The sequence below is a fragment of the Humulus lupulus genome, chromosome 2 (assembly GCF_963169125.1).
Source record: "Humulus lupulus chromosome 2, drHumLupu1.1, whole genome shotgun sequence".
In the NCBI taxonomy this organism is placed as follows: domain Eukaryota; kingdom Viridiplantae; phylum Streptophyta; class Magnoliopsida; order Rosales; family Cannabaceae; genus Humulus; species Humulus lupulus.
The window spans coordinates 8,465,930-8,492,443 of NC_084794.1; the positions used below are offsets into that span (position 1 = coordinate 8,465,930).

The 26,514-nt window shown below is 36.5% G+C and overlaps 2 protein-coding genes across 2 annotated transcripts; one reads left to right on the forward strand and one right to left on the reverse strand.

The window, feature by feature from the left end:
• The first annotated feature begins 16,676 nt into the window (after positions 1-16,676).
• On the forward strand, positions 16,677-18,938 carry LOC133817160 (uncharacterized). Its single transcript, XM_062249577.1, has 4 exons — positions 16,677-17,246; positions 17,604-17,778; positions 18,061-18,338; positions 18,541-18,938. The coding sequence occupies exons 1-4, from the start codon at positions 16,800-16,802 to the stop codon at positions 18,646-18,648; spliced, it is 1,008 nt and encodes a 335-aa protein (XP_062105561.1). The 5' UTR covers positions 16,677-16,799; the 3' UTR covers positions 18,649-18,938.
• A 1,261-nt stretch (positions 18,939-20,199) lies between these two features.
• LOC133817161 (succinate dehydrogenase [ubiquinone] iron-sulfur subunit 2, mitochondrial) lies at positions 20,200-22,349 on the reverse strand. The gene is made up of 2 exons (XM_062249578.1): positions 21,615-22,349; positions 20,200-20,571 (listed from the first exon to the last, which is right to left on the reverse strand). The coding sequence occupies exons 1-2, from the start codon at positions 22,262-22,264 to the stop codon at positions 20,400-20,402; spliced, it is 822 nt and encodes a 273-aa protein (XP_062105562.1). The 5' UTR covers positions 22,265-22,349; the 3' UTR covers positions 20,200-20,399.
• Positions 22,350-26,514: the final 4,165 nt, after the last annotated feature.

The window sequence follows — 26,514 nt, forward strand, 5'->3', positions numbered from 1 at the left end:
ACAACTTACGAGACAGATTGTGAATTGTGAAATGAGAATTGTGAATGAAGGTTGGAATTTAGGCCAAATTCATTTCCTTTGGTTACGATTGGTTACCATTTTCATTCTTTCGCTGACCTCATTCAAACGTTAGAAAGCTAGATGAATGATAAACGTTAGAAAGTTGTTCATGTATTTCTACTTTAGTAGCTTATGGTTGTTATGATTATGAATACTAATTTTCTTTCTTTGGCCTCGTATATTATTTTAAATAAGGTAGTAAGAAAACATAATGGTTGTGTCCGATAACTATTTCTGATTTTAAAAATAAATACTAATAAATGTATTTGATAATTTTTATTTTTATATTTTGTTTAATAAAATAAAATGATGTGCTGATTTAAAGAAAAAAAATAAAAAAATATAATGTGAAAAACTGTTAAAAAAGATTTTGAAAGTGAAAATTTTATATTTTCAAAATTTAATAAATTTTGTTTAAAATTAAAAAAAATAATAAATAAAAATAGAGTTACTAAACACTATTTTATGTTTAATTTTTAAAATTTTAATTAATTCAATAAAAAATTATTTTTTTAATTACTACCAATCAGTACCGATATAATAAAATTTGAATATCACTAATATTATTATTTATCTTAAAATAACGTAAACATTATATAACAAATAATATATATTAATTATAATAAATTACTAATTTTTTTCAAAATAAATTATGATGTTTAATATCATATAGTTAAAAATTAAATGAAAATAAATTATGAGTACAAATTATTTTATTGTCAATATAGAAATAAGAATGTATATCATCTCATAAAAAATAAAAGAATAATACGAGACAAATTTTAATGTTGGTGTAAAAGTGAATGTGACATTCTTCGCTAATAAATAAACCAAGAATTTCCCACATTATTTGGTGACTTCTCCTTTTATTCCAATTGTGTTTGGCATCTCCAATGTAGGTTTGAAGGAAAATGAAAAAAGTTGAATGTATCCATATTAATAATTCTTAATTACATATGTATCCTTTTTTATATATTATTTTATAATTTTCTTTGACTTATTTTTAATATTTTTATGATAGTGACTTATTATCACTATTGTTAGATAACATCACTATGTATTAATTATTGAGGATTAAAAAGAATAATTGAAGTAAAATTTGATAGTGATGGGAAATGAAATAGTACTTTAACATGATAAAGATAATAATGTAAAATTAAAATTGATTTAAAATGAAGTTATGATTGAAGATGAGACTATAACAAACTAATACATTAATCTTATTGTTGTTTATTTCACTATTTAAATAATGTTTTAGTATAAATGAGTGTGAAGCTAATAAGTGATTAACAATACTCCGAAATGGTTATAAAAAAAACAATCCTCATAAGTGTATCAATATTTTATTTTAATATTCTTTTAACGTTCTTTCTTAAATTATTGTTATTAACATTATTTTGTGTACTTTTTAAAATCATTGTTATTACATATTAGACAGTTTGTTGCTTGGATCTAATTTATTTGATCAATTTTAACTTAAATAGTAAAAAGAAAAAAAAAATATTTATGTGTTAAATTTAATATGTATTGCGTTATTATACCACAATGTGACATCACTCGCTCAATAAAAAATGGGAGAATCTCGTGTAATCACTAGTTTTTTTTTATTTTACCTATACTCTACATTGTTTTCAAAGTTTAGATAGTTATAATTTTTTTTTAATAATGATGTACATTATAGTTATATAGGACATTCTGCAAATTTTAGGAACTTCTGTATGATTTAGTGTGCTAAAAATAAAGTTCAAAACAGGCTATTTCACACATGTATAAAAAAAAAAGCAAGCTTATAATAAACTATTTGAAAAATATTTTCAACAATGTAAATTATTAAATATCTACAATTTACATCCTTATAAAAAAAATTGAAATACTAACTATTCACACGTAGAAAATGACTGTTGGGGTGTAGATACAACATAAAATCAATAATGTTCCAGAAATTTCTCTTATATTTTATAAGAAAAACTATGAACAAAAAAAATACTTTATTGAATAAAAAACTCAATAAATTAATGTTAGATTTGTTGTGTATTGAATGAAAAGTATTTTCTATTGTAGGCCATTGGGTATAGAAGAGCAATGGACTAGCATCATTTGTTCAACTTTGTCTATAAAAAAAATTTTGCTGGACCTTTGTGTGTAAAATTTTCAATATATAAAAAAATAAATGATAAATAATAAATTGATTATAAATGTTAAATGGTGAATTTATTTTAAAAGAAAATTGGATTATTTATATTAATTAGTTTTACATAATTTTTGTAAACTGGCTCGAAGTTGAAGCCCTAACAATATCATAGAACGAAACTCTAAAGCCAAATCGGAGAACATTGTTTTGTCAAGATCAATTGCTAATCCACTAATAAACAAAATCCCTAATGTAGTGCCTCGAATTCTTCGATGTGTTTAACGGCGTGAACAGTAGGTCAGGAGGGCCATACTTGCTAAATTATGCTATTAATTGATAAAACGCATGTATATGTTGATTATATTATGGTATGATGTGAAATGCATGCATGTAAGTCCATATTTCTATTACAGGAGTGTGATGGTAATTTGGCCCGTTGAGGGTAAATTGATTATTTGCACGCATGTTGGGATATATCTTGAGACCACATTATGATGTGGGTTTGTTCGAGCCATTTGGCATGAGACGATCAATGAATGTTAATTATCGGTTTTGGTCATAACAGGTTTAAGCTCGGGGCTCGGGGTGAGTCTCGGGGTGTTTTAATGATTAGAGTTTTACCGAGCGTTGAAGGGTAACGGGATGTGGATTATTGGTGTTTGAGGATATTGAGATTAGCGGGAATTAGGAAGCGTTAATTATGTTTAACGGGATTAGTGGAATGTGCCAAAATTACCCTTGAAGTGGCTTTAGAAGCTTTAAAGGTGTAACGTCCCTAAGGTAGGGTACGTCTGCCACATACTCGTAATTCTAGGGTTTACGAGTATGTAAGGCACTTGACCAAAAGAATTAAATAAAATGATACGAAGAAATACAGAAAAATTTAAACTTTTATATAAACTTATTAGAAGAAATTATTACACGTATGAATACTTTAAATTTAAGGCAGCCATATGAAAACTCTAAACCATTATTGCATTGCTACTGAATCCGTGCTCCACAAGTTGCTCAACAGCTAAAGCCACACCTGGAAAAATGTTGGAAAATAACATAATGAGCTAACGCTCAGTAAGCAAATCTCATGCATACACATACACATGAATGTCGTGAGTTTGTAGTGCACATATACTAATATGCTGACTTATATACTTATGCATTTCATTTATTGCTCATGCACTTTCAAACTTTACTTTTATGCTCTTTCTTTTAGTTTCACATTTTTATGGGCCCAATATCACTTGTGCACACTGTTTGATTCAGCCAATGCCTGCAGGGCTTGTTACACATATCATATAGAATCCCATGGGTTCTCCTCCGGCTAGCCATCATCTCAGCTAGGCTCATCATAACACTCATTTCATCGTTGCCATAGCTGCCATACTTATTACACATATGGAGGAGAAAGACGGAAACATGGCAAACATATCTGAATGGTCAACTCTGACCTAGCCCACACTAGTGGGCAGCCACTATAAGTCTTATAGACTTCCGTCTTCTTTACTGAACTTACTTGATTGCTTCATCAAAACAGTGGCACCCTTTTTAAACATCTTATTATCACTTTGCTTAAGCCTTGTGTCATTAAAATGTTTAACTTTACATAAGACTTTTCAAGACATTTCATAACTTTTCTCATATCCATATGCATGGTCTTATATCACATAATAATGTATCACATAAATGTACATGCCATGCATACATGCTGATGCTGAAATGCCAATGTTCGTGTTCATGACTGATGTTGATGGTATTCAATCAAGGCATTGTATCACATCTCATATAACTCAAAACATCTTTAGTCATAATACATGAAGCTTTGGGTTGGTGGCGTTGTTATACCTTAACGTAGAGCTATGGCTCAGGTCTAAGGTTTCCAGCCTAAAAACTTAAACGCTTCATATATCATAACATATAACAAATCATGAACATAGAGTAATCCACATATCCATCAACATAAGAACACATACTTGCACATAATTCATATCATTCTTAACCAAGTAAGACATCTTTCACATATCACAGAATTCATCAATTACATATCACACAACACCCTTATGGTGTTCATATAACCATTCTTCACATACTTATCATATGCATCATCATCATACCATACTTAACTCATCAGATGTACACAATCAATGTAGTCATGCATCTTACACTTAAGCACAAAAGGTGAGATTTACTTACCTTAGGTCCTTAGCTTATTTTAAAACGGCTCACCAAGAGTCAATCAATCAAATCCATACAAATCCTATTCAAGGCACATAATTTATTAAATTCTATCTAATCCGTAAATATACACTATTAATAGTGTATATTAATCATACCAGAAACTATATAAATGATAATAATAATTATAATCCTAACAACAATAATAATTATCGTCTATAATTAAACTTATTTCGATATTAATAACAAAATACTTCAATAGCAATACGTATATGGATGTATATATTCAAATAGTCATTTTATAAAAGAAATCATATTTGTAACATAAAGTTGTAATAATCAATATAATGATAATAATATAAATATAAATATTTATATTATTATTAGTTAGTCATAATATCAATTCCAGTGATATAATAAATATACTTTCTCCAAACTTCACTGGTCTTACAAATATCAATAACTGTAGAAAACTAATATTTGATATTATTTTAATATTCAAATATTAATATACAATAATAATGGTTAGATAATAGGTTTACTATAAATCATACTTTTCATATATATATATATATGAATCTGTATTCTTGATTTACTTAACAAAATAATAACAATAATAATTAAAATTACTTAATCATAATAATTTCCATATTAATATAAAATCAATTAAATATGTATTTTTATACTTGATTTAATATCTAATATTTTCTAGAAAATTAGACAGCACAACGGCTATAAAGTGGACAATTCCAAAATCAAAACCTGTATCAAAAATATATATAATCCCAGACAGCCAGTAAATTACAGAAAATATTCCATATATCAATAATATATAATTATATACCATAAATACACATAATAACAATTACTCTAATCAATCACAATTAAATCAAAATATATAGGTTAAAGAAATTATACCAAAATGATCGGGTTCCACAATAAGTCAAACGATGATTTTCTGAGACTCAAAACGTACTTCGGAACCTCGAACACTAAGTTTCGACCGTCGGTCTACGGTGGATCGCGGTGGCTCGTGGTGGGCCCACCACCCAACTATGGTAGATGTAGGAACAAGTTATTGGGTTTTGAAGCCCACAACACGAGGAGCACGATGGTGGTGACAGATCGGCAAACGGATGCCCGAGGTGGCCGAATCGCAACTTTGAAGTCGCGGGGTGGCCGAACTTAAATCGAGTGGTTGAGGCATTTAATCGGCGAGTGAGCTCTAGATTCCCGCGTGGGTCGATAGTTCGGAGGCCTCTGAATCCAACGGTCCGGCGCGTGGCTAAAAATGGTGGCCGGAAAGTACTCCTGCGTCGTCGGCAACAGTAACACGCAGAGAGAGAGAGAGAGAGTTTCTGAGGAGAGAGAGAGAGGGGCTCGGGTAAAATGAAAGGCTGAAGCCTTTTATTTTATTTATTTATTTATTTTTAAAAATTACACTTGGACCCAAAATACTAAAATTCTTTTCAAATAAGCCCTTTAGCCAAACTTTCTTAATTTTATAAAAATCCCCAATTAAAATTATATGACATTTGGGTCCAATACTTGACTACTCAAGTTTCTCTTTCTTTAATCTCATTAAAAACATAAAATCATATTTTAAACACTATTTTTCCATTACTATTTCTTAAATTTGTAAAGTTGTACATTTTATGTATTAAAACTTTGATTTATAATAAATAAATGTATTATGAAAATGTTGGATATTACAAAAGGACCTAGGGGTATATTGGTCATTTGGGATTATGATATATATGGTTTTAGATGGCTGTAGAAACTGTACAAAACAGAGCAAAAACAGAGAGTGAACTTTCTCCTTCCCGTGCATCCATTTCTCTCTTTCCTTCTTTGGAGTTTTGAGCTCAAAGGGTGGAGTCAAGCTAGGAGATCAAGGGGCTGAGGTTTTAGGCTTGGTTCAGCTGTCGGGGAGGATTTAATTTCAGGTTTGAGGTGAGTTTATCCATTGAGTTTCTAGTTTATCTCTGTTTTCGTTTTAAGATTTCAGCTCTAGATTTTGGTGTGGAAAGTTGGAATCAATGGGAGTTTATGCGGTGTTTTACTTGGGTTATGATAGGGGAGAGTTATGGGTGATGTTTGGAGGTTTAATTGGGTGTTAGGTTGGTGTTTTAATTGGGTTTGAAGGGTTGGTTCAAGAGAAAACGCAAGAGAAGAAAAACAGGGGTTTTGGCTGAACTGGGCATTGCGCCGCGGCATGGTCAGGGTGAGCCGCGGCCCTTGGGAGATGCTGAGTTTGGGCGCCTCTGTTTGAGGGGCGAGCCGCGGCCCTTAAGGCATTTTTGGCCAAAGTGGATTTTTTAGCATGGGGATTCAAGCTTAAGGCCTCGGGGTTGAACCTACTACCCGGTTGAGTAGTGTTTAATGTCCCGGAGGTTAGGTTTTGGTCTAGGAACATTTTATTGTTCATTTTATTGATGGAATCCCATAATTGGTTATGACCAGGTAACCGCTAAAGGAACAAAAGGTCGATCGTTCTCAGGGTCATTCTTCTATTCATTCTAGCTCGAACCAGAGGTAAGAAAACTGCACCCCAAGCGTGACATGCATGGATACTCGTGAGGCATGTTGGTTGTGTAATATGGACATGGGTTGAATATAGAGAATGCTTAGCATGAGTTACTCACTTGTGCATGGTACTGACTCATTAGTCAGGTTTGGCAAAGGTGCTAGTATCAACTGTGAAGTTGTGACTCATTAGTTAGGTTCGGCAGTGGTACTGGGCACTGGTCACGTTGCACTGACTCATCAGTCAGAATTGGCAAAGGTGTTAGCATCAACTGTGAAGCTGTGACTTATTAGTCAAGTTCGGCAGTGATACTGGACACTGGTCACATAGCGCTGACTCATTAGTCAGAGCGGCCATAGCGTGGATCACGCAAGCCAACAGAGATTAGATCTAATCGACTATTAGCATTGAATGGCTCAAAGAGCATTAATGCCACACCGACCCCGAGGGTCGATGAATGAAATAAGCGCTTGGAGGCTAGTGGCTTACCTAGCAGCCACTCTCCCCCGCTAAGATCGTGTGATGCACACTCGCTTGTTCAAAAGCTTTATGTTCAGTGTGATTATAATGATAATCATTTGATAATATTATGGAAAAGTATTATGTTTTCTTCTGGGCTTTGGCTCATGGGTGCTGCATGGTGCAGGTAAAGGGAAAGAAAAGCTCACCTAGCCTTGAGTGGAGAGCTGATGTGGTGATGTGTACATATGCGGCCGCTTGACCACCACGGCCAAGGTGTTCTCAGAGGAACTAGGGGGTTTACCCTATTTTTGCCGCTTAGGTCGGCGGGATTGTAAATTTAAAACAGTAATGACCATTTTGTACTGAGAACCACTTGTAAATGTTTTGTCTAGCTTTGCAGAGCAGTTTGTAATGAAAATCTCCAATTCCTTTTTATTGATTTTATGCGTTAACCTGTTAATTACACTTAGAGCATGTTTTTGACCAAAGGACTCAGGTAGTGAGTCAAATTTCCGGTCCACCGTTCACCGTAACTGTTCTGGGGTAGCCAGGGCGTTACAACTTGGTATCAGAGCAATGCCAAGGTTAAGGTTCCTGTAGACTGGCTGGGCATGTACACACATCACTGAAGTCAAGCTCGACTCATGGTTTGATAACTCTTTATGTAGTTATGTGCATAACTGCCTAAATGTGGTGCAAATGCTTTACCTATATGCATGAGATATTATGAACTTTTAAGTGATACATGCTGAGTGCTGAGTGCTGAGTGCCATAAACATGTATCTGTTTGTGAATATGAATGACTGTGGAATATGATAATTGTCTGCTTGTTCTTGGACCGTGAGGCGGCAAGAGGTTTAGTTATTACTACCTGACTGGCCGTATTGATTGTTATTTCAGTAAGGTATCAGTGAGGGCCGGATTCCCTATTATGGTTAATGGCTGGATTAGTAGGCCGGGAGGGCCATAACTGTTTAATTATGACATTAAATGTGTTTATGCATGTTTATGAGAATTATATTATAATAGAATGTTAAATGCATGCACGCGAGTCCACATTTGTTTACAGGGGTATTATGGTAATTTGGCCCGTTGAGGGTATAATTGTATATTTGTATGTGCGATAATGATATATTGTGAGACCACATTATAATGTGGATTGGTTCGGGTATTTCGACATGAGACGATCTTTAAACGTGATTTATCGGTTTGGTCATAACAGGTTTGAGCTCGGGGCTCGGGGTGAGTCTCGGGGTGATATTAAAGGTTATAGCGTTACCGGGGATTTTAGGGTAACGGGTTATGAAATATTGGTGTTTGAGGATATTGAGATTAGCGGGAATTGAGAAGCGTTAATTATAATTAACGGGTGTAGCGGAATGTACCAATTTTGCCCTTGGGGTGGCTTTGGAGGCTTAAGATGACATAAGGGCATTTTGGTCTTTTTAGGGGTGGATATATATGAACTTAAGTGGCTGAAGACTGTAGAATAAAACAGAGTAAAACAGGGGTTAGTTTCTTTTCTCTTCCCGTACAAATTCCTCCATTTCCTTCTTTGGTGTTTTGAGCTCTAGTTGTGGATTCAAGCTAAAGGAACTTAGGGCTGGGTTGGAGACTTGGTTCTGCTTGTGTGGGAAGTTCAAAACAGGTTCTAAGGTAAGCTTTGACCATTGAATTCAAGTTAAGCTCTGTTTTTGTTCTAGCTTTTGAATCATGAGTTTTGGTGTGGAAAGTGTGAATCAAAGGAGGTTTTTGGTGTTAGTTGATTGGGTTTTGGTGAGGAGGTGTATGGGTAAGGTTTAGGGGTTGAATTGGATGTTTGGAAGAGGTCTAGAGAGGGTTAGAAAGTCTGGTTTGTGAAGGGAAATGCAGGGTTGAAAATCTGGTTCGTGTGTGGCCGTTCTAGCTTTTCTGGGTTGGGTGCCGCGGCACAGCTTTTGTGTGCCGCGGCCCATGCGCGTCTGGAAGGTGGGGGGGCCTCTTTGTTTGGGGCGTGCCGCGGCACAACTTTTGGGGGCCGCGGCCCATGAGGCCAATTTTGCTAAAAAGTGGTTTTTAGCTTAGGGATTCAAACCATAGGCCTCGGGGTTGGACCTAGTACCCGGTTGGGTAGTATTTGAGGTCTCGGGGGCTGGGTTTTGGTTTGGGAACCCTCAGTTATCAATTTTATTGATGAATCCTATATTTTGGTTATGACCAGGTGACCGTCGAGGAATTTAAAGGTTGATCGTTCTCAGGGGTCGTTCATATAATTATACTCACTCGAACCAGAGGTAAGAAAACAGTGTATGAATGCAGTTGCACCCTGTATAGGTATATGACATGCGTGGTTTGATATTAAGGCGTGTTGGTTGATATATGTGGACATGGTTGCATATTAAATGCTATTGAATGCTGATTACTTGCTTGAGACACTGACTAGTCAGGGACCGACTCTAAAGCCGAGAATCATGCATTGAATGGCTCTAAAGCATTAATGCCAGACCGACCCTAGGGTCGAAGAACTTATAAGCGCTTGCCTGGTCTACGACCAGATGACTATAGCCAAGGTATATGACCCCGGTGACCGTTTGTCACGTGGCTAAGGGACGTTGTCCATAGTTTCGACTCTAGAGTCGTGAGGAAGGTTATGTTGGTGACCAATCACCATGCACTTGTCCTGAACGAACTTATGTAAGAATCACCTATCAGTTAAGCCCTGGTGACCCTATCGTCACATGGCTAGAGGGAGCGATGCTCATTATTGTGACTTTTGGCTATTGTCACCTACTTGTTGGACTGATAGTCCTGAATGGTTATTATGAACGTGGTTGATATTATATCATTTCTTGCTATGTTTTCTTGCTGGGCCTTGGCTCATGGGTGCTATGTGGTGCAGGTAAAGGGAAGGAAAAACTTGGCCAGCCTTGAGTGGAGATCTTGGGTGATGTAATGTACATACAGGGCCGCTTGACTGCCACGGTCAAGGAGTTCTCAGAGGGACTAGGGGTTTACCCTATTTTTGCCGCTTAGGCCGGCGGGGATTGTATATTTGAAACTGTAGCAACTCTTTTGTATTACGAACTACTTGTAAACATTTTAAAAGGCTCATGAGCAGTTTATTTACTTAATGAAATGCACCCTTTCCTTTTATTGGTTTTTCACCTTAACCTGTTAATGGTACCTAGATCACGTTTTTAGCCAAAGGACTCGGGTAGCGGGTCAAATTTCCGGTTCACCGTTCTTCGTAACTGTTCTGGGGTAGCCAGGGCGTTACATGGACCCCATATTCCTATGATTTATGTGTTGAGGGCCAGGGATCTACTGCAGAGAGGTTGCATTGGATTCTTAGCCAGTGTGTTTGACACCACTCATGTCATTCCAGTGAGACCAGAGGACACTACACTTGTATGTGAGTTTCTGGATGTGTTTCCAGAAGATTTGCAAGGGTTGCCACCACACAGAGAGATTGAGTTTGTTATAGAACTGGCACCAGGGACGGAGCCAGTGTCTAGAGCACCATACAGAATGGCCCCAGCTGAGTTGAAAGAATTGAAAGTGCAGTTGCAAGAGCTGCTAGATATGGGTTTCATTAGACCTAGTTTCTCACCCTGGGGTGCGCCAGTTCTGTTTGTAAAGAAGAAAGATGGTTCTCTGAGAATGTGTATAGATTACAGGGAACTGAATAAGTTGACAATTAAGAATAAGTATCCTTTGCCAAGGATAGATGATCTGTTCGATCAGCTGCAAGGTATGAAGGTATTCTCTAAGATCGACCTTCATTCTAGTTATCATTAGTTGAGGGTCAAGGAGGGAGACATACCGAAGACTGCCTTTCGTACTAGGTATGGGCATTATGAGTTTGTAGTTATGTCATTTGGATTGACTAATGCCCCTGCTGCTTTCATGGATATGATGAACAGAGAGTGTTCAAGGATTACTTAGACCAGTTTGTGATCGTCTTCATCGATGATATCCTGGTATATTCTCAGACTGAGTTAGAGCATGAGCAGCATCTAAGGTTGGTTCTACAGAGACTGAGAGAACACAGGTTGTTTGCAAAGTTTAAGAAGTGTGAATTCTGGTTATCTCAGGTATCATTTCTTGGGCATATTGTCAGTAAGGAGGGGATTAAGGTGGATCCAACAAAGATCGAAGCGGTCAGAGATTGGCCAAGGCCAAAGAATGCTTATGAGGTTAGAAGTTTCCTTGGATTGGAAGGTTACTACAGGCGGTTCGTGGAAGGGTTCTCGAAGATTGCTAGTGCTTTGACTGAGCTGACACGCAAGAGCCAGAAATTTGTGTGGTCAGATAAGTGTGAGAACAGCTTCCAGGAACTGAAGCAGAGGTTGATTACAGCTCCGATTCTGAGTCTTCCGACAGATCAGGAGAAGTTTGTGATTTACTGTGATGCTTCTCATCAGGGTTTGGGCTGTGTTTTGATCCAATCAGAGAGGGTTATTGCCTATGCTTCTCGGCAGTTGAAGGAGTACAAAAAGAGGTATCCTACTCATGATCTGGAGTTGGCGGCTGTGGTTTTTGCTTTGAAAATATGGAGGCATTATCTCTATGGAGAGAAATGTGAGATTTATACAGACCACAAGAGCTTGAAGTATTTCTTCACCCAGAAAGACCTGAATATGAGGCAAAGGCGTTGGCTGGAGTTAGTGAAAGACTATGATTGTGAGATTTTGTATCACCCAGGTAAAGCCAACGTGGTAGCTGATGCTTTGAGCCGGAAGGGTCCGGGGCAGATTCATGGTATGAGGTTGATAGCCAGAGAGTTAGCAGATGATATGACTAGAGCTGGTATAGAGTTGCTGGTGGGCCAGTTGGCTAACATTACGCTACAGTCTACACTGTTAGAAAGGATCAAAGACGGTCAGTTGTGTGATCCACAACTGATCAAGATTAGAGAGGATGTTCTGGCTGGAGCATCTAGAGATTATACAGTGTCTGAGGTAGGCTTGTTGAGATACAAGGGGCGGATATGTGTTCCGTTAGACACTGCGTTGAGGCGAGAGATTCTGGATGAATCTCATACTACTCCTTACTCTTTGCATCCAGGCACCACGAAGATGTACCAGGATGTGAGATCGTTATATTGGTGGCCAGGGATGAAGAGAAATGTAGTAGAGTATGTGGCTTAGTGCTTGACATGTCAACAGGTCAAGGCTGAGCATCAGAGGCCGGCAGGGTCACTGCAGCCTCTGGATATTCTAGAGTGGAAGTGGGAAGACATCACGATGGACTTTGTGGTGGGCTTACCCCAGGACTACTGGTCAGCATGATTCCATTTGGGTGATAATGGATCGCTACACCAAGTCAGCTCACTTTCTGCCAGTGAGGACTACATTTACAGTTGATTAGTATGCAGATCTCTATGTGAGAGAGATCGTGCGACTCCATGGTGCACCTAGGTCGATCGTGTCAGATCGGAACCCCACTTTTACCTCTAAGTTCTTGGGGAGTTTGCAGAAAGCCATGGGGACAAAAATTGAAGTTCAGTACAGCTTATCATCCTTAGACAGATGGGCAATCTGAGAGGACGATTCAAATTTTGGAGGACATGCTGAGAGCGTGTGTACTGGATTTCAGTGGGTCTTGGAGCAAGTATCTGCCTTTGATAGAATTCTCCTACAACAACAGTTACCAATCTACCATTGGAGTAGCACCTTATGAGATGCTATATGGTAGGAAGTGCAGATCTCCCATTCATTGGGATAAGACAGGAGAAAGGAGATACTTAGGTCCTGATGCAGTTCAGAGGACCAGTGAGGCTATTGAGAAGATTAGAGCTAGAATGCTTGCTTCTCAGAGTAGACAGAAGAGCTATGCAGATCCCAAGCGCAGGAACGTGAAGTTTCAGGTAGGAGACTATGTTTTCCTCAGAGTCTCGCCATGGAAAGGGGTGAGAAGGTTTGGGAAGAAAGTCAAGCTGAGTCCTAGATTTGTAGGTCCATTTGAGATCCTGGAGAGGATTGGTCAGGTGGCTTACAGATTGGCTTTGCCTCCGGCGTTGTCTGCCGTGCATAATGTGTTTCATGTTTCAGCTCTTCGGAGGTATGTATCTGATGTGGGCCATATTCTGAGTTATGAGGATCTGGAGCTTGAGCCAGATCTCTCCTTTGAGGAACAGCCAGTTCAGATACTTGATAGAAAGGACAAGGTCCTCAGGAATAAGACAATACCTTTGGTTAATGTATTGTGGAGGAACAGCAAGGTCGAGGAGGCGACCTGGGAGCTGGAGTCAGATATGCAGAGTCAGTATCCCGAGCTGTTCAGGTAAATTTCGGGGACGAAATTTCAGTAAGGAGGGGATAGTTGTAGTGCCCCGAATTCTTCGATGTGTTTAACGGCGTGAACAGTAGGCCGGGAGGGCCATACTTGCTTAATTATGCTATTAATTGATAAAACGCATGTATATGTTGATTATATTATGATATGATGTGAAATGCATGCATGTGAATCCATATTTCTATTACAGGGGTGTGATGGTAATTTGGCCCGTTGAGGGTAAATTGATTATTTGCACGCATGTTGGTGATATATCTTGAGACTACATTATGATGTGGGTTTGTTTGAGCCATTTGGCATGAGACGATCAAGGAATGTTAATTATAGGTTTTGGTCATAACAGGCTTAAGCTCGGGGCTCGGGGTGAGTCTCGGGGTGTTTTAATGATTAGAGTGTTACCGAGCATTAAAGGGTAATGGGATGTGGATTATTGGTGTTTGAGGATATTGAGATTAGCGGGAATTGGGAAGCGTTAATTATGATTAACGGGATTAGTGGAATGTGCCAAAATTACCCTTGAAGTGGCTTTAGAAGCTTTAAAGGACCTAGGGGTATATTGGTCATTTGGGATTAGGATATATATGGTTTTAGATGGCTGTAGAAACTGTACAAAACAGAGCAAAAACAGAGAGTGAACTTTCTCCTTCCCGTGCATCCATTTCTCTCTTTCCTTCTTTGGAGTTTTGAGCTCAAAGGGTGGAGTCAAGCTAGGAGATCAAGGGGCTGAGGTTTTAGGCTTGGTTCAGCTGTCGGGGAGGATTTAATTTCAGGTTTGAGGTGAGTTTATCCATTGAGTTTCTGGTTTATCTCTGTTTTCGTTTTAAGATTTCAGCTCTAGATTTTGGTGTGGAAAGTTGGAATCAAGGGGAGTTTAGGCGGTGTTTTACTTGGGTTATGATGGGGGAGAGTTATGGGTGATGTTTGGAGGTTTAATTGGGTGTTAGGTTGGTGTTTTAATTGGGTTTGAAGGGTTGGTTCAAGAGAAAACGCAAGAGAAGAAAAACAGGGGTTTTGGCTGAACTGGGCGTTGCGCCGCGGCATGGTCAGGGTGAGTCGCGGCCCTTGGGAGATGCTGAGTTTGGGCGCCTCTGTTTGAGGGGCGGGCCGCGGCCCTTAAGGCATTTTTGGCCAAAGTGGAGTTTTTAGCATGGGGATTCAAGCCTAAGGCCTCGGGGTTGAACCTACTACCCGGTTGAGTAGTGTTTAATGTCCCGGAGGTTAGGTTTTGGTCTAGGAACATTTTATTGTTCATTTTATTGATGGAATCCCATAATTGGTTATGACCAGGTAACCGCTAAAGGACCAAAAGGTCGATCGTTCTCGGGGTCATTCTTCTATTCATTCTAGCTCGAACCAGAGGTAAGAAAACTGCACCCCAAGCGTGACATGCATGGATACTCGTGAGGCATGTTGGTTGTGTAATATGGAAATGGATTGAATATAGAGAATGCTTAGCATGAGTTGCTCACTTGTGCATGGTACTGACTCATTAGTCAGGTTTGGCAAAGGTGCTAGTATCAACTGTGAAGTTGTGACTCATTAGTCAGGTTCGGCAGTGGTACTGGGCACTGGTCACGTTGCACTGACTCATCAGTCAGAATTGGCAAAGGTGTTAGCATCAACTGTGAAGCTGTGACTTATTAGTCAAGTTCGGCAGTGATACTGGACACTGGTCACATAGCGCTGACTCATTAGTCAGAGCGGCCATAGCGTGGATCACGCAAGCCAACAGAGATTAGATCTAATCGACTATTAGCATTGAATGGCTCAAAGAGCATTAATGCCACACCGACCCCGAGGGTCGATGAATGAAATAAGCGCTTGGAGGCTAGTGGCTTACCTAGCAGCCACTCTCCCCCGCTAAGATCGTGTGATGCACACTCGCTTGTTCAAAAGCTTTATGTTCAGTGTGATTATAATGATAATCATTTGATAATATTATGGAAAAGTATTATGTTTTCTTCTGGGCTTTGGCTCATGGGTGCTGCGTGGTGCAGGTAAAGGGAAAGAAAAGCTCACCTAGCCTTGAGTGGAGAGCTGATGTGGTGATGTGTACATATGCAGCCGCTTGACCACCACGGCCAAGGTGTTCTCAGAGGAACTAGGGGATTTACCCTATTTTTGCCGCTTAGGTCGGCGGGATTGTAAATTTAAAACAGTAATGACCATTTTGTACTGAGAACCACTTGTAAATGTTTTGTCTAGCTTTGCAGAGCAGTTTGTAATGAAAATCTCCAATTCCTTTTTATTGATTTTATGCCTTAACCTGTTAATTACACTTAGAGCACGTTTTTGACCAAACGACTCAGGTAGTGAGTCAAATTTCCGGTCCACCGTTCACCGTAACTGTTCTGGGGTAGCCAGGGCGTTACACCTAATATCATCAAATTGTTAACCTCATTGGTTCAGAACTTTAACTTCGTCGCCACTATTGAGCAACCCAATTCGGATAATCCATCTTTTATATTCTCATATAACGATCACGAATACAGAATAGTATCATTAGCACCAACGAAGGTCACTATACTATTGTCATTCAAGACACCTTCGAAAAGGTCGCTCAAGCTTCCTACTTTCTCTCTTGCTAAAGCCATAGTCGTCAAGTGGGAATACCATCGTGGTGCTTAAATTAAATGGGTGTCTCTTCAAAATTGAATTTTGGGTTTTCATTGTTTTGTAACTTACCGAATTAAGTGTCCTTCAAAACTGAAAATTGTTTTATTGATAGTTATTCTTCTTTTTAATTTCTACTACTTAGCAAAACGATATTATATGGGAAAACGATATAATTTGATAGAAACGACATCAAACTTAAAAAATGACATAAATTGAGGAAACACATTAAACTTAGAAACCGCCATTAGTTGATATAAACAGCATTAAACTTTTAAAACGACAATAATTGGATCAAACGACATTAAACTTGAAAACGACAATAATTAGATAAAACGACATTACACTTGAAAAATAACATAAATAAAAAACGACAGTATTTTTAGAAAACGACATATATTCAGAAAAACAATATGAATTGCAATTTGTTCATTTTTTTTTGCTTCAACTTTCAAGATCAAGAGGGTTAAGCTTCGAATAACTGACTCGAAGTCGAAGCCCTAGCAAAATCTGTGAGCGAAACTCCATATAGCCAAACCGAACTTCGTTCAATCAAGACCAATGGCCAATCCACTTATAAACAGAACCTTAAATTCAATCAGACACCCTAATATCATCAAATCGTTCTCATCATTTGTTCGGAACTTTAACTCCGTCGCCGCCGTTGAGCAACCCCAATCGGATGACCCATCTTTCACCTTCTCATCTGACGATCACGAACACCGAAATGACAGTATCACCAGCACCGACGAAGGCATATTCCTTAAGGCACCACGCTCGAATTCGAGGAGGGACTCCGGATCCTCGGTCACTATGCCAATGTCGTTCATGACCGGGTCTATTGTGGGAAAGAGGTTTTACAAGCAGGTGACCACGAGGGAGGCTGATGACGGGAATGGTTGGACTGTAATGCTTGACTATAGGACTCTGAAGACACCTTCGAAGAGGCCGCTCAAGCTTCCTAGTTTGTCTCTTGCTAAGGCCATAGCTGCCGAGTGGGAATACCAGGTGTGGTGCTTAAATGCTATCCTTCTAAATTGAATATTGGGTTTTTAACGTTCAGTAACTTACTCAATTGGGTGCCCTTAAAAATTGAAAATTGTTTTGTTGTACCTACTGTTCTTCTTTTTAATTTCCGCATTGGTTTTTGGATGTATATAACTTTCATTGTTGCTTTTTCAGTAAGTTAATTCAGTAATGTTCTTCATTAATGTGAATTTGGATCAAAGGGTTTTGTGGAGAAGTGATTTTTTTTGCTGATGTCTTAGAGTGTTTCTTAATTTCGCATAGCTCAAGATGTGAAACTTAACAGAATGTTCCTCCATCTACTTGGAGATTGTTTAATGAAGTTTTAAACATTTTTAGCTGACAGATGGGATCAGACCATTTACGATGCCTCTCATGAAGTTTGCTTGTACTGCTCTGGAAAGAGTTCCTCTTACAAGGTCAAAGATTATAGAGCATTTGATGAAAAAATTTAGTCAAGATTTAGTCTTTTGTCGTGCTCCGGAGGATGATAATCTGACAAAATATGTTCATGGTACTTTGTTTCTGTATTTATTTGCGTCATTCTTCAAGTGTACGAGCACTGTTATGTATTTTTAGGAGACTAGCTATCGTTTGAGTAGTTTCTGAAGTTACAAATTTGAATTAGAAATTAACCCTATTTTAGAAGAAGTATTCTTTTCAATATGCATATATATGAATGATCCCTTATGCGAGAATTATTTTTTATGTGGATTTTCATTTGGTTTTTAATTTTAATGAAGGCCTTGTACAATGACTAACTTGTTAATTCATGATGGCCATAAAACTTTTGCAGATAAGCAAGTGGAGAAAATTGATCCTTTACTTGATTGGGTGGCATCGGAGTTTGGTTTTAAGCCTGTTGTATACTCCAGCTTCTTCGGTGGAAAGCAGGATGATGGTCTTCTAAAGGCCGTAGAAAATGTATTAAAGAATACAGATGACTGTGAATTGGCATCAATTGATGCTCTTGCTTCAGCAGCACACTCTCTAGTAATTGCCCTTGGGATTTTTCGTGGGAAATTGGAGATTGAGGAAGCAATTGAACTGATCAGACTTGAAGAAGACTTACAGGTCCTGCTTATTTGAGTTTATCTTCCTTGCTTTCATTGACATACGTGCACATGTGGTCAAGTTAGATTGTATGAGATTTCAATAATCTTTTGTTACACAAATAATTAAAACTATATACGTTGTGAGATCACCACTGGTTGATGACCCTGTTGCAGACTCAAGAAGTTAGTGCAGTTATTTACCTTACATCTAATTGTTTCAGGTGGACAAGTGGGGTCTTGTTGAAGGTGGTCATGATGTTGACCTTGCTGATCTTAAGGTGCAGATATCCTCAGCTGCTGTATTCCTTGCTCTTTCAAGGAGGGTATAATCTCTGTATATTTTTCATTTTTTTCCCTTCTTGGTAGCCTGAGTTAATTTTTCATTAAATTATCATCACAAGAACTGTTGGCCTTGAGAAAAGTTTCCCAATATATATTTTGTTGTAGATCACTAAAACGCATTTGCTTACATGCTCGAAGATTTTGTGGAATTTTCCTGTTATAGATGAGATGATGTCCATCAACTGATCCAATAATCATTCTAAGATCGACTTGATTGAAACCTATCATTTGATCTGATATTTGAATTTTGAGAGTGGCTATTAGCCTATTATTATTATTATTATTATTCAAGTATTGTTCTGACATCCGAATTTTTAGTTTTCTTCTTCATTTATGTTTGATCATATAATAATATGCCATTGCTTTTCCAAGGCTTCATTCAAACAATGCAATCAAGCGAATTTGAAAGCTCTAAATATTTGCAAAGATAAAAGTAAAGCTCAAAAGATGCCAAATGGTGAGAATTATGATACCATTACTAAACAAACAATAGTTGAGAGACTTGGTATGTAAATTTCATGACATCAAAATCCTAAAATCTTATTATTTCCGGCTGTGTAGTAACAAATTTTAGTACTTGAACTATATCACTCATTTTCCAAGAGATTCCAAAACCATCCTCAGTGCTAGATCCCCTGGCTCTGGTCTTTTTACCTGTTATGATAAGTTAGAACTCGTGAGTTCACAAAAATGTGCATGTAATTTGTTTCAATGCTTGTTTGTAACAAAACGTACCTGTAAACTTTAGTCAAAGCTATTCTTGACAGCATTGAACACAGAGTGGAGGCTGTTTCTTTATGTCACAATTGCAACAAGCTGTATCGCAATCGTTATTGCACCCTACACAACAAAAAGATAGTTCAGTATTCAACTTTTGTCAAATCTCGTAACCTCAACCAGTAATTTGAGTGTCATGTCTTTTGTACAAGTTGAAATTCAATATGAAAACCTGTTACAGTGACATAAGGAAACGGTTCGGGGTCTTCAAGAGTAAACGAAATGCGGCTACTTGCTAGAGCAACACTGGTCCGAATCACAACGACCATGAGAAGTAGAAGACTAGCTGATGCCAACTTCATTCTCATGCCACAATGTTTTAGCCTAGCAGCTTTGGTAAACTTTTCTCACTATCAGCTGTATATATAAACAGGGCTTAAAGTAGTTAGTTGAGGTTTAGGAGACATGAGAACCTAACCCATTTTGATATTCTCAACATACATCTTTTCTTTGTCAAAAAACAATGTTATGTAAGATTCATCCCATAATTGTGTAGACACAAGAATCTATATTGAACAATCATCACAACAAATCGATGAAGCAAATTAAAATAGTTCTTACAATAAGATTTCCAAAGAATCATTAAGGGTACATAGACACAAAGATGAGAGCCAAGAAAAGTATGTAACTTGAGAGAAATCTCATAAGCTTTTGAAATCTCTAAGATGGGCAAGACCCAACAAGGCAACGATTTTTCAAAATTTTGGAATAGGGAAAACCCGAACGGAGATAGCTAAGACAAGATTATTACAGGCACAGTCTGAGGCATAAGAAACCACAGTTCTTCTATTATCACTTATTTAAAAACAAAGATAACATCATGCTTGAATGCTTCCTTTAGTACTAAAGGATGGAAAGTACAATAGCTGCTTTGTATTATTAGCTCAAACACATTTGACAAATCCTCAATAAAACATTCCAGCTTAATCCATTAATGTGCACGTTTATCAAGCTTCACAAATTATAAACTAGGCTGAAGCTTCTTAATATTTTGAATCTGCTTTCCGGGGTTCAAGCCCTTGGGACAGGCTCGGGCACAATTCAAAATGGTATGGCATCGGTAGAGCTTGAACTCATCATTTACTGATGCCAATCGCTCCTCTTTGTATTCATCACGGCTGTCCATAATCCACCTGCATGCACAACCCCAAATAAGATTCGGCATTTGGTGTTTATTTATACAAAAGCAATAGCTATACAAAGACCAAACTAGACTCATTGGATAACCGCTACAGCCTAATAGTAGAAAAACGAACAGTATTGAGCTCACGAGTCACGAGTCAAGCAACACCATCTCAAGACTTGTCAATGGATTTTATAACCCATGGAACATATGAAAGCAAGCCTAAACAAATGCAACAATGTTGGAATAATTGACAGTTCCTCGAATTTTCAACTACTGAATGTTGACAAAAAACTAAAAGATTTCTCATTTTGCTTCCTTTCTTGGGGAAGAAAAGTTGCCAAGAGCACATGCGGGAAATAGTTTGATTAATAGGCATCAAATCATAAATGCAAAGATACACAAGTGATATAGGAATAAGCCCCGAAAACTAATTCTGAATAATCTAAAGCAATATGTTTTCTCACATCCATGCTTGGCTATCATTAGCGCAATAGTTTCATACTATCAATCTACAATAAGCTCATCTGTGTCCCCCTGGTGCAAGACGAAACTAAAATTGGTATCAATACACAAGACTCCCTTAGAGACCTTGTCCTCACATAGGCTTCATAATAGTAGAACTTTTTCGCCATTTCCGAATTCTATCATTTGAGGGTATAAACAGACCATCAAAGCAAAGTATAGTTGGACTTGGATTATCAATACAGGCATCTAGAGAACAAATTCGTGACAATAGAACGAATCAATCTTGTAATAAATAAACATGAGTAAACATCAACGCACAAAATAATAAGTTGTTATAGAACACTAAACAATATAAGTACTAAGTTACTATCGCCAAACTACAACAAAACAACCAACTAATCACCCTAACCGAAAAATGCATACTTGTGATTCCAAACAACGACTTTGTCCATATCAAGGAAAAAAACAATCCTCAAATAAAGAATCAACTTTTGACAAATATTCAAGCACAGATAAAATGAAGCATAAAAAGTCTACTGCGCATTAAAGAGCAAGTGCCCGTTTCAATAAGAAAAAAACAATTACCTGTTGGCATGGAGCAGAGCAGCGGGTCCCAAATACTTCTCGGGATTCCACCAGTAACTGGGGCAGGATGTACTGCAGCAGGCGCAGAGAATGCACTCGTACATCCCATCAAGCTTAGCTCTATCCTTCTTGGTTTGCAGAATCTCCTTCGCCGGAACAGAAGCTGGGGTTTTCCGCTTCAGCCACGGCTCAATGCTCTTATACTGGTTATAGAAATTGGTCATATCCACAACCAAATCCTTTATCACAAACATATGCGGCAAAGGCGTGATCATCGAAGACGTCCCAGATGGGATCTTAGTCAGGCAAGCCAACCCATTACAACCATCGATGTTCATCGCGCAAGACCCACAAATCCCTTCCCTGCATGATCGCCGGAACGTCAGCGAGGGATCGATCTCGTTCTTGATCTTGATCAGAGCGTCGAGTACCATGGGTCCACACTCCTTGAGGTCGATCTTATATTCCTGAAGCTCCGGCTTCGCGGGCTTATCGGGATTCCATCTATAGATTGAGAAGGTTTTCAGGTTAGCTTTGGGGTCCACTTGCTGGGCCTCGGCCTCCGAAGCTAAAGCTCGGAAAGGAACGAACTTTGAAGCAGGTGTAGATGAAACCCTAGCTATAGCTCTTCTCCACACGCCGGTCGCCATTGCCGCAACCTCAGTCGATGATTCAAACTTTCAGGGAAGAAAAATATAAAATTGATAAAGAGACGCTGCGAAATAGGTTGGGTTAGGCATAATGACGAAAATGGGATTTTATATAGGGAGTAATAAAGGCGGCGATGAAGGGTAATTTGGTAATTAAGTACGATGAGACTTTCTTTCTAGTACCGTGGATTGGTTGTAGTCCCTGGAATTTTGTGATGACGTGGCGAAATATCATCCGTCGGTTAAAGATTACACGTGGTTTAATAATAGATCAGTAATTAAATAGTTTACTCGTGTTTTTGGTTAATTGTGTCTAAAGTAGGGCCAATAAGGCGCGTGTCTACCATGCTACCAAAGACCTTCCTGTCAATTCTTCAAAAGTCACCCAAACGACTTGTCGTTGGTGTTTTCAACTTTCCATTTAAGGAAGGCAATAATTTTTTGAAGGAAATAATTCGTGATTATTTGATATCTCAATAAGATGAAAAAAAAAAGAACTACTCAAACGTAAAAAATTAATCTTAGTTCAATTCAAAATTGGCATCAACTACTTAAATTATAATCATATTTATGCCAAATTATTAAGTTTGACATAAGAACAAATCTTTTTATTTTGTGGAAGAAAATTAAAATTTAGTTATATTAAAAGAACCCAAAAACATAATATATTTTTGTAAGATTTTGATTAATATTCGGGAGCTCAATTAGTCTTTGTAATGTGATTTATAAGATTATTTTTGCAAAATATTTTGCTAACAAACTGAAAAGATAATTATACAAAGAAAACTTTATAAAAATATGATAAAATTAAACTTAGGCTCTATAAATATGGATAAAAAAATAATACCATAAAAATATGAATAATTGACCCAAAAAAATTAAAATATAGAATATTTATAAATTATATATAAAAAAAAAGCATAAACAAAATACTCTCTCTCACTCCCACTTTCCTCTCCTTCCTGACGCCATTTCCAATTCTTCTTCTTCTTAGTTATTTTCATATCTATTTGGTTTTGTATATTTTTTTTATCTGGTTAAGTAACCAATTGTCATCACGGTCAACTTTTTTCCCCAAATTTGGCTAAGTTACTAATTATCATTCAGTTATCATCACAATCGGTTTAAGTCAAATAACTTGTTTTTTATTTAGATTTTAAAATTTATTTTTATTAGCGTATTAGGTTATTTTAAAAGTAATAACTAGTTTCCACCACATCACTACAAAAATAAATATTATTTTGATAATGATAAGGTAACCAATTACCAATACCACCACGTCACTAAAAACATAAAAACTAATGTCATAGTCGTAATCGGTTACCACCACATTACTAAAATAACTTGAATGTATGAAGCAATCCATTATTAATAATTTGAAAGGGTTTTAGGTTGAGGTTTATAAAAAGTAGTTTAGTGAATTTTTTCTAGTAGTGATTGGTTGTACTCCCTGGTTAAAGATCATCCGTTGGTTAATTAAGGGATTAGTCATTAAATTAGTTTACTAATGTTTTTGGTTAATTGTATCCAAAGGTAAGGGCATAAGGCCAATAAGGCGCATGTCTATTGCCATTTAATTTTTTCAACTTTGCAATAAGATGAAGAAAAAAACAAACTATTCAAATGGATAAAATAATCTTAGACCAGTTCAAAATTGGTCACCTTCAAAACAACTATCAAAAAATAAAGTAAGCAAATTACTTAGATTATTGCAGTTTATGTAATTTATATCAAGTTATTAAGTTTGACATAAGAACAATTTTTTTTTCATGGAAGAAAATTAAAATTTACTTATATTAAAAGAACCTAAAAAAATTAAACATTTATGTTAGATGTTCGGGAGTTATATTAGTTTTTGCAATGTGATTTATAAGATATATTGTTGCAAAATATTTTGCTAACATACTTTAAAGATAATTATACAAATGTAGTTATCTCATAATCACATAGCACTTTAAGGAATACTCATTCATGATAACCCCATCATGGGCTTTGAAGGTGATAATTACTCTATCAAAATAGAGTTATTTAGTTCTTTCGAAGCATTAATTTAATTTTATTCTCAATTTTTTTTAGTTTAGTTTAGATAATTTTAATTATTTTTTATTTGGTTTTGAATAAATATTAATTTTAATATTCTTATATTAGTTTTAATTATTTTTAATAAATGTTAGAAAATTTTTATTCACTTTCCCTCAAAATTTTAATTTATCTACCATATAGTTTAAAAGAAAACTAAATTGATTAAAATGTTAATTTTTTGTGTAGAGATTTCAAAAATGCTGCAACATTATTTTTCATGATGTGGACTATTAAAAATAAGTCACATTGTAAAGAGCTTCGATGTGACTTATTTAGGCTGGTTTTGAGTGGTCCCAAAAGAAGGAAATTGGACAAAAAAAATTGTAGTTTCACTAATTTGTGGAGCCTTGGCCTTTTACAAAGGGGAAACCAGCCATTGATAGAGAAGAACTCAAGAGATGAAGAAAAAGCAAAGAAAGAAAAAGAAGAGAAAAATTCAAGGAAGAAGGAGAAGAAGATTCAAGTCTCCAAGCGACCTCCATTGTTTGGCTTGATTTCTTTTACCCTTTTCTCTCATGTATTTGGAACTTTTACTTTTGACTGCCATGAATTTAATTGATGGAGATTATCACTATGATAGTTTTCTTCAATTTGAATATGAGTTAAGCCATTTTTAGTTAGAGAGCTAATGAACCCTAATATGTAATTTGAGATATTGATGCAAGAATGTTTTTAGCAATTGAAGTTGTGTTTATCCAAGTGGTTATATGATTTGTGCTTACTTTTGTTTGGACAACAAAAATGAGTAATTGATTTGGTATTAATTTTGGGAAGATTGATATCATTGGACACAAAACTTAGATAGTGCATGTCTTAATCTTTTAGATTTTGAATTGTAATAGTATAGGAATATATAATCACCTGACATATAGAAATTGTGCTTGAATTAATATTCTTGACATTAATTGGGCATATTAATATGTTAATTAATTAGAGAATCAAACTATAAAGACTTTAGAAAAATGATTATGACTTAATTTATCTATGCATTTTTCGCAACATTTTACCCAGATTTGCAAACTAGGAAAAGTTAGTAACTCTAACTTATTACCATCATATTATTCATACTTGTTTGCTTCCTTGACTTAATTTTGTTGTCTATTTTATTTCTTCTACCTCTTTCTCAATTTTAGTTAATTGAATCTCTTTTATTTGTTTCATTCCAAATTATTTAGTGTTAATTATTACAATATTTTACTTTACCTATCCCCGAGGAGACGGTATTTGATATTTACTACTGTATTACTTGCTAGCGATTATGCACACTTGCATATCATAAGAAAATTCTCAACAGAAGGCATCTGCACTCTTAAAAGATGTTAATTTGGTAATGGTTCTAACCCTGTTCTTAAGCTTGATATTTTAATGCTTTTGATAGAATTAGTATTCTTTGATCGAAACCTACTGACATGTTTACTAAACTGTAATCGAAATCGAAACAAATCAATAGAAAAATGAATGAGAATATGTTGGATTAGTCACTTTAGCTGGAAAAAAATATATAAGATGAACTACCCTGAGCCAAAATGGCTCATCAGCACTAGTTAATGTTGAGTAAGTTTAGGCTATGCCTAAACTTTTGTAGGCTAACACTTTTAGTTAGCATATCAGTACTCATTTTCTTAGCTTGAACCTCTCCTTTTGCTACAATGTCTCGGATAAAATTAAATTTTATGTCTTAGACCTTTCATGTAGCATAGGATTTTTTATCAAATGTAATGCCCTCTGATTTTCACAATAGATATCAATGTTTTATGCATTCAAACCAAACTCATGTGTCAAACCTTTGAGCCATAAAGCTTCCTTAAAAGCTTCTGTAGCAGCCATGAATTCGACTTTAGTGGTTGACAAGGCAACTACCTTTTGCAAATTTGACTTCGAGCTAACAGTTCCACCAAGTACTGTGAATACAAGTCCAGTTAAGGACCTTCTCGTATCCAAATTTGCAGCATAATCACTGTTAACATATCCTACAACTTCTCCTTTTAATCCTGCATTGCCATTAAAAATAGGACCAAGTTTGAGAGATCCTTTAATGTGTTATATTATTTTATAATATAATGTAAAATTATATTATATTATAATATAATGTTTTAGATTAAATAAATGTGACAAAGTGTGTCACATATTGTAACATATAATAGAGAGTTACAATATTTAGATATATG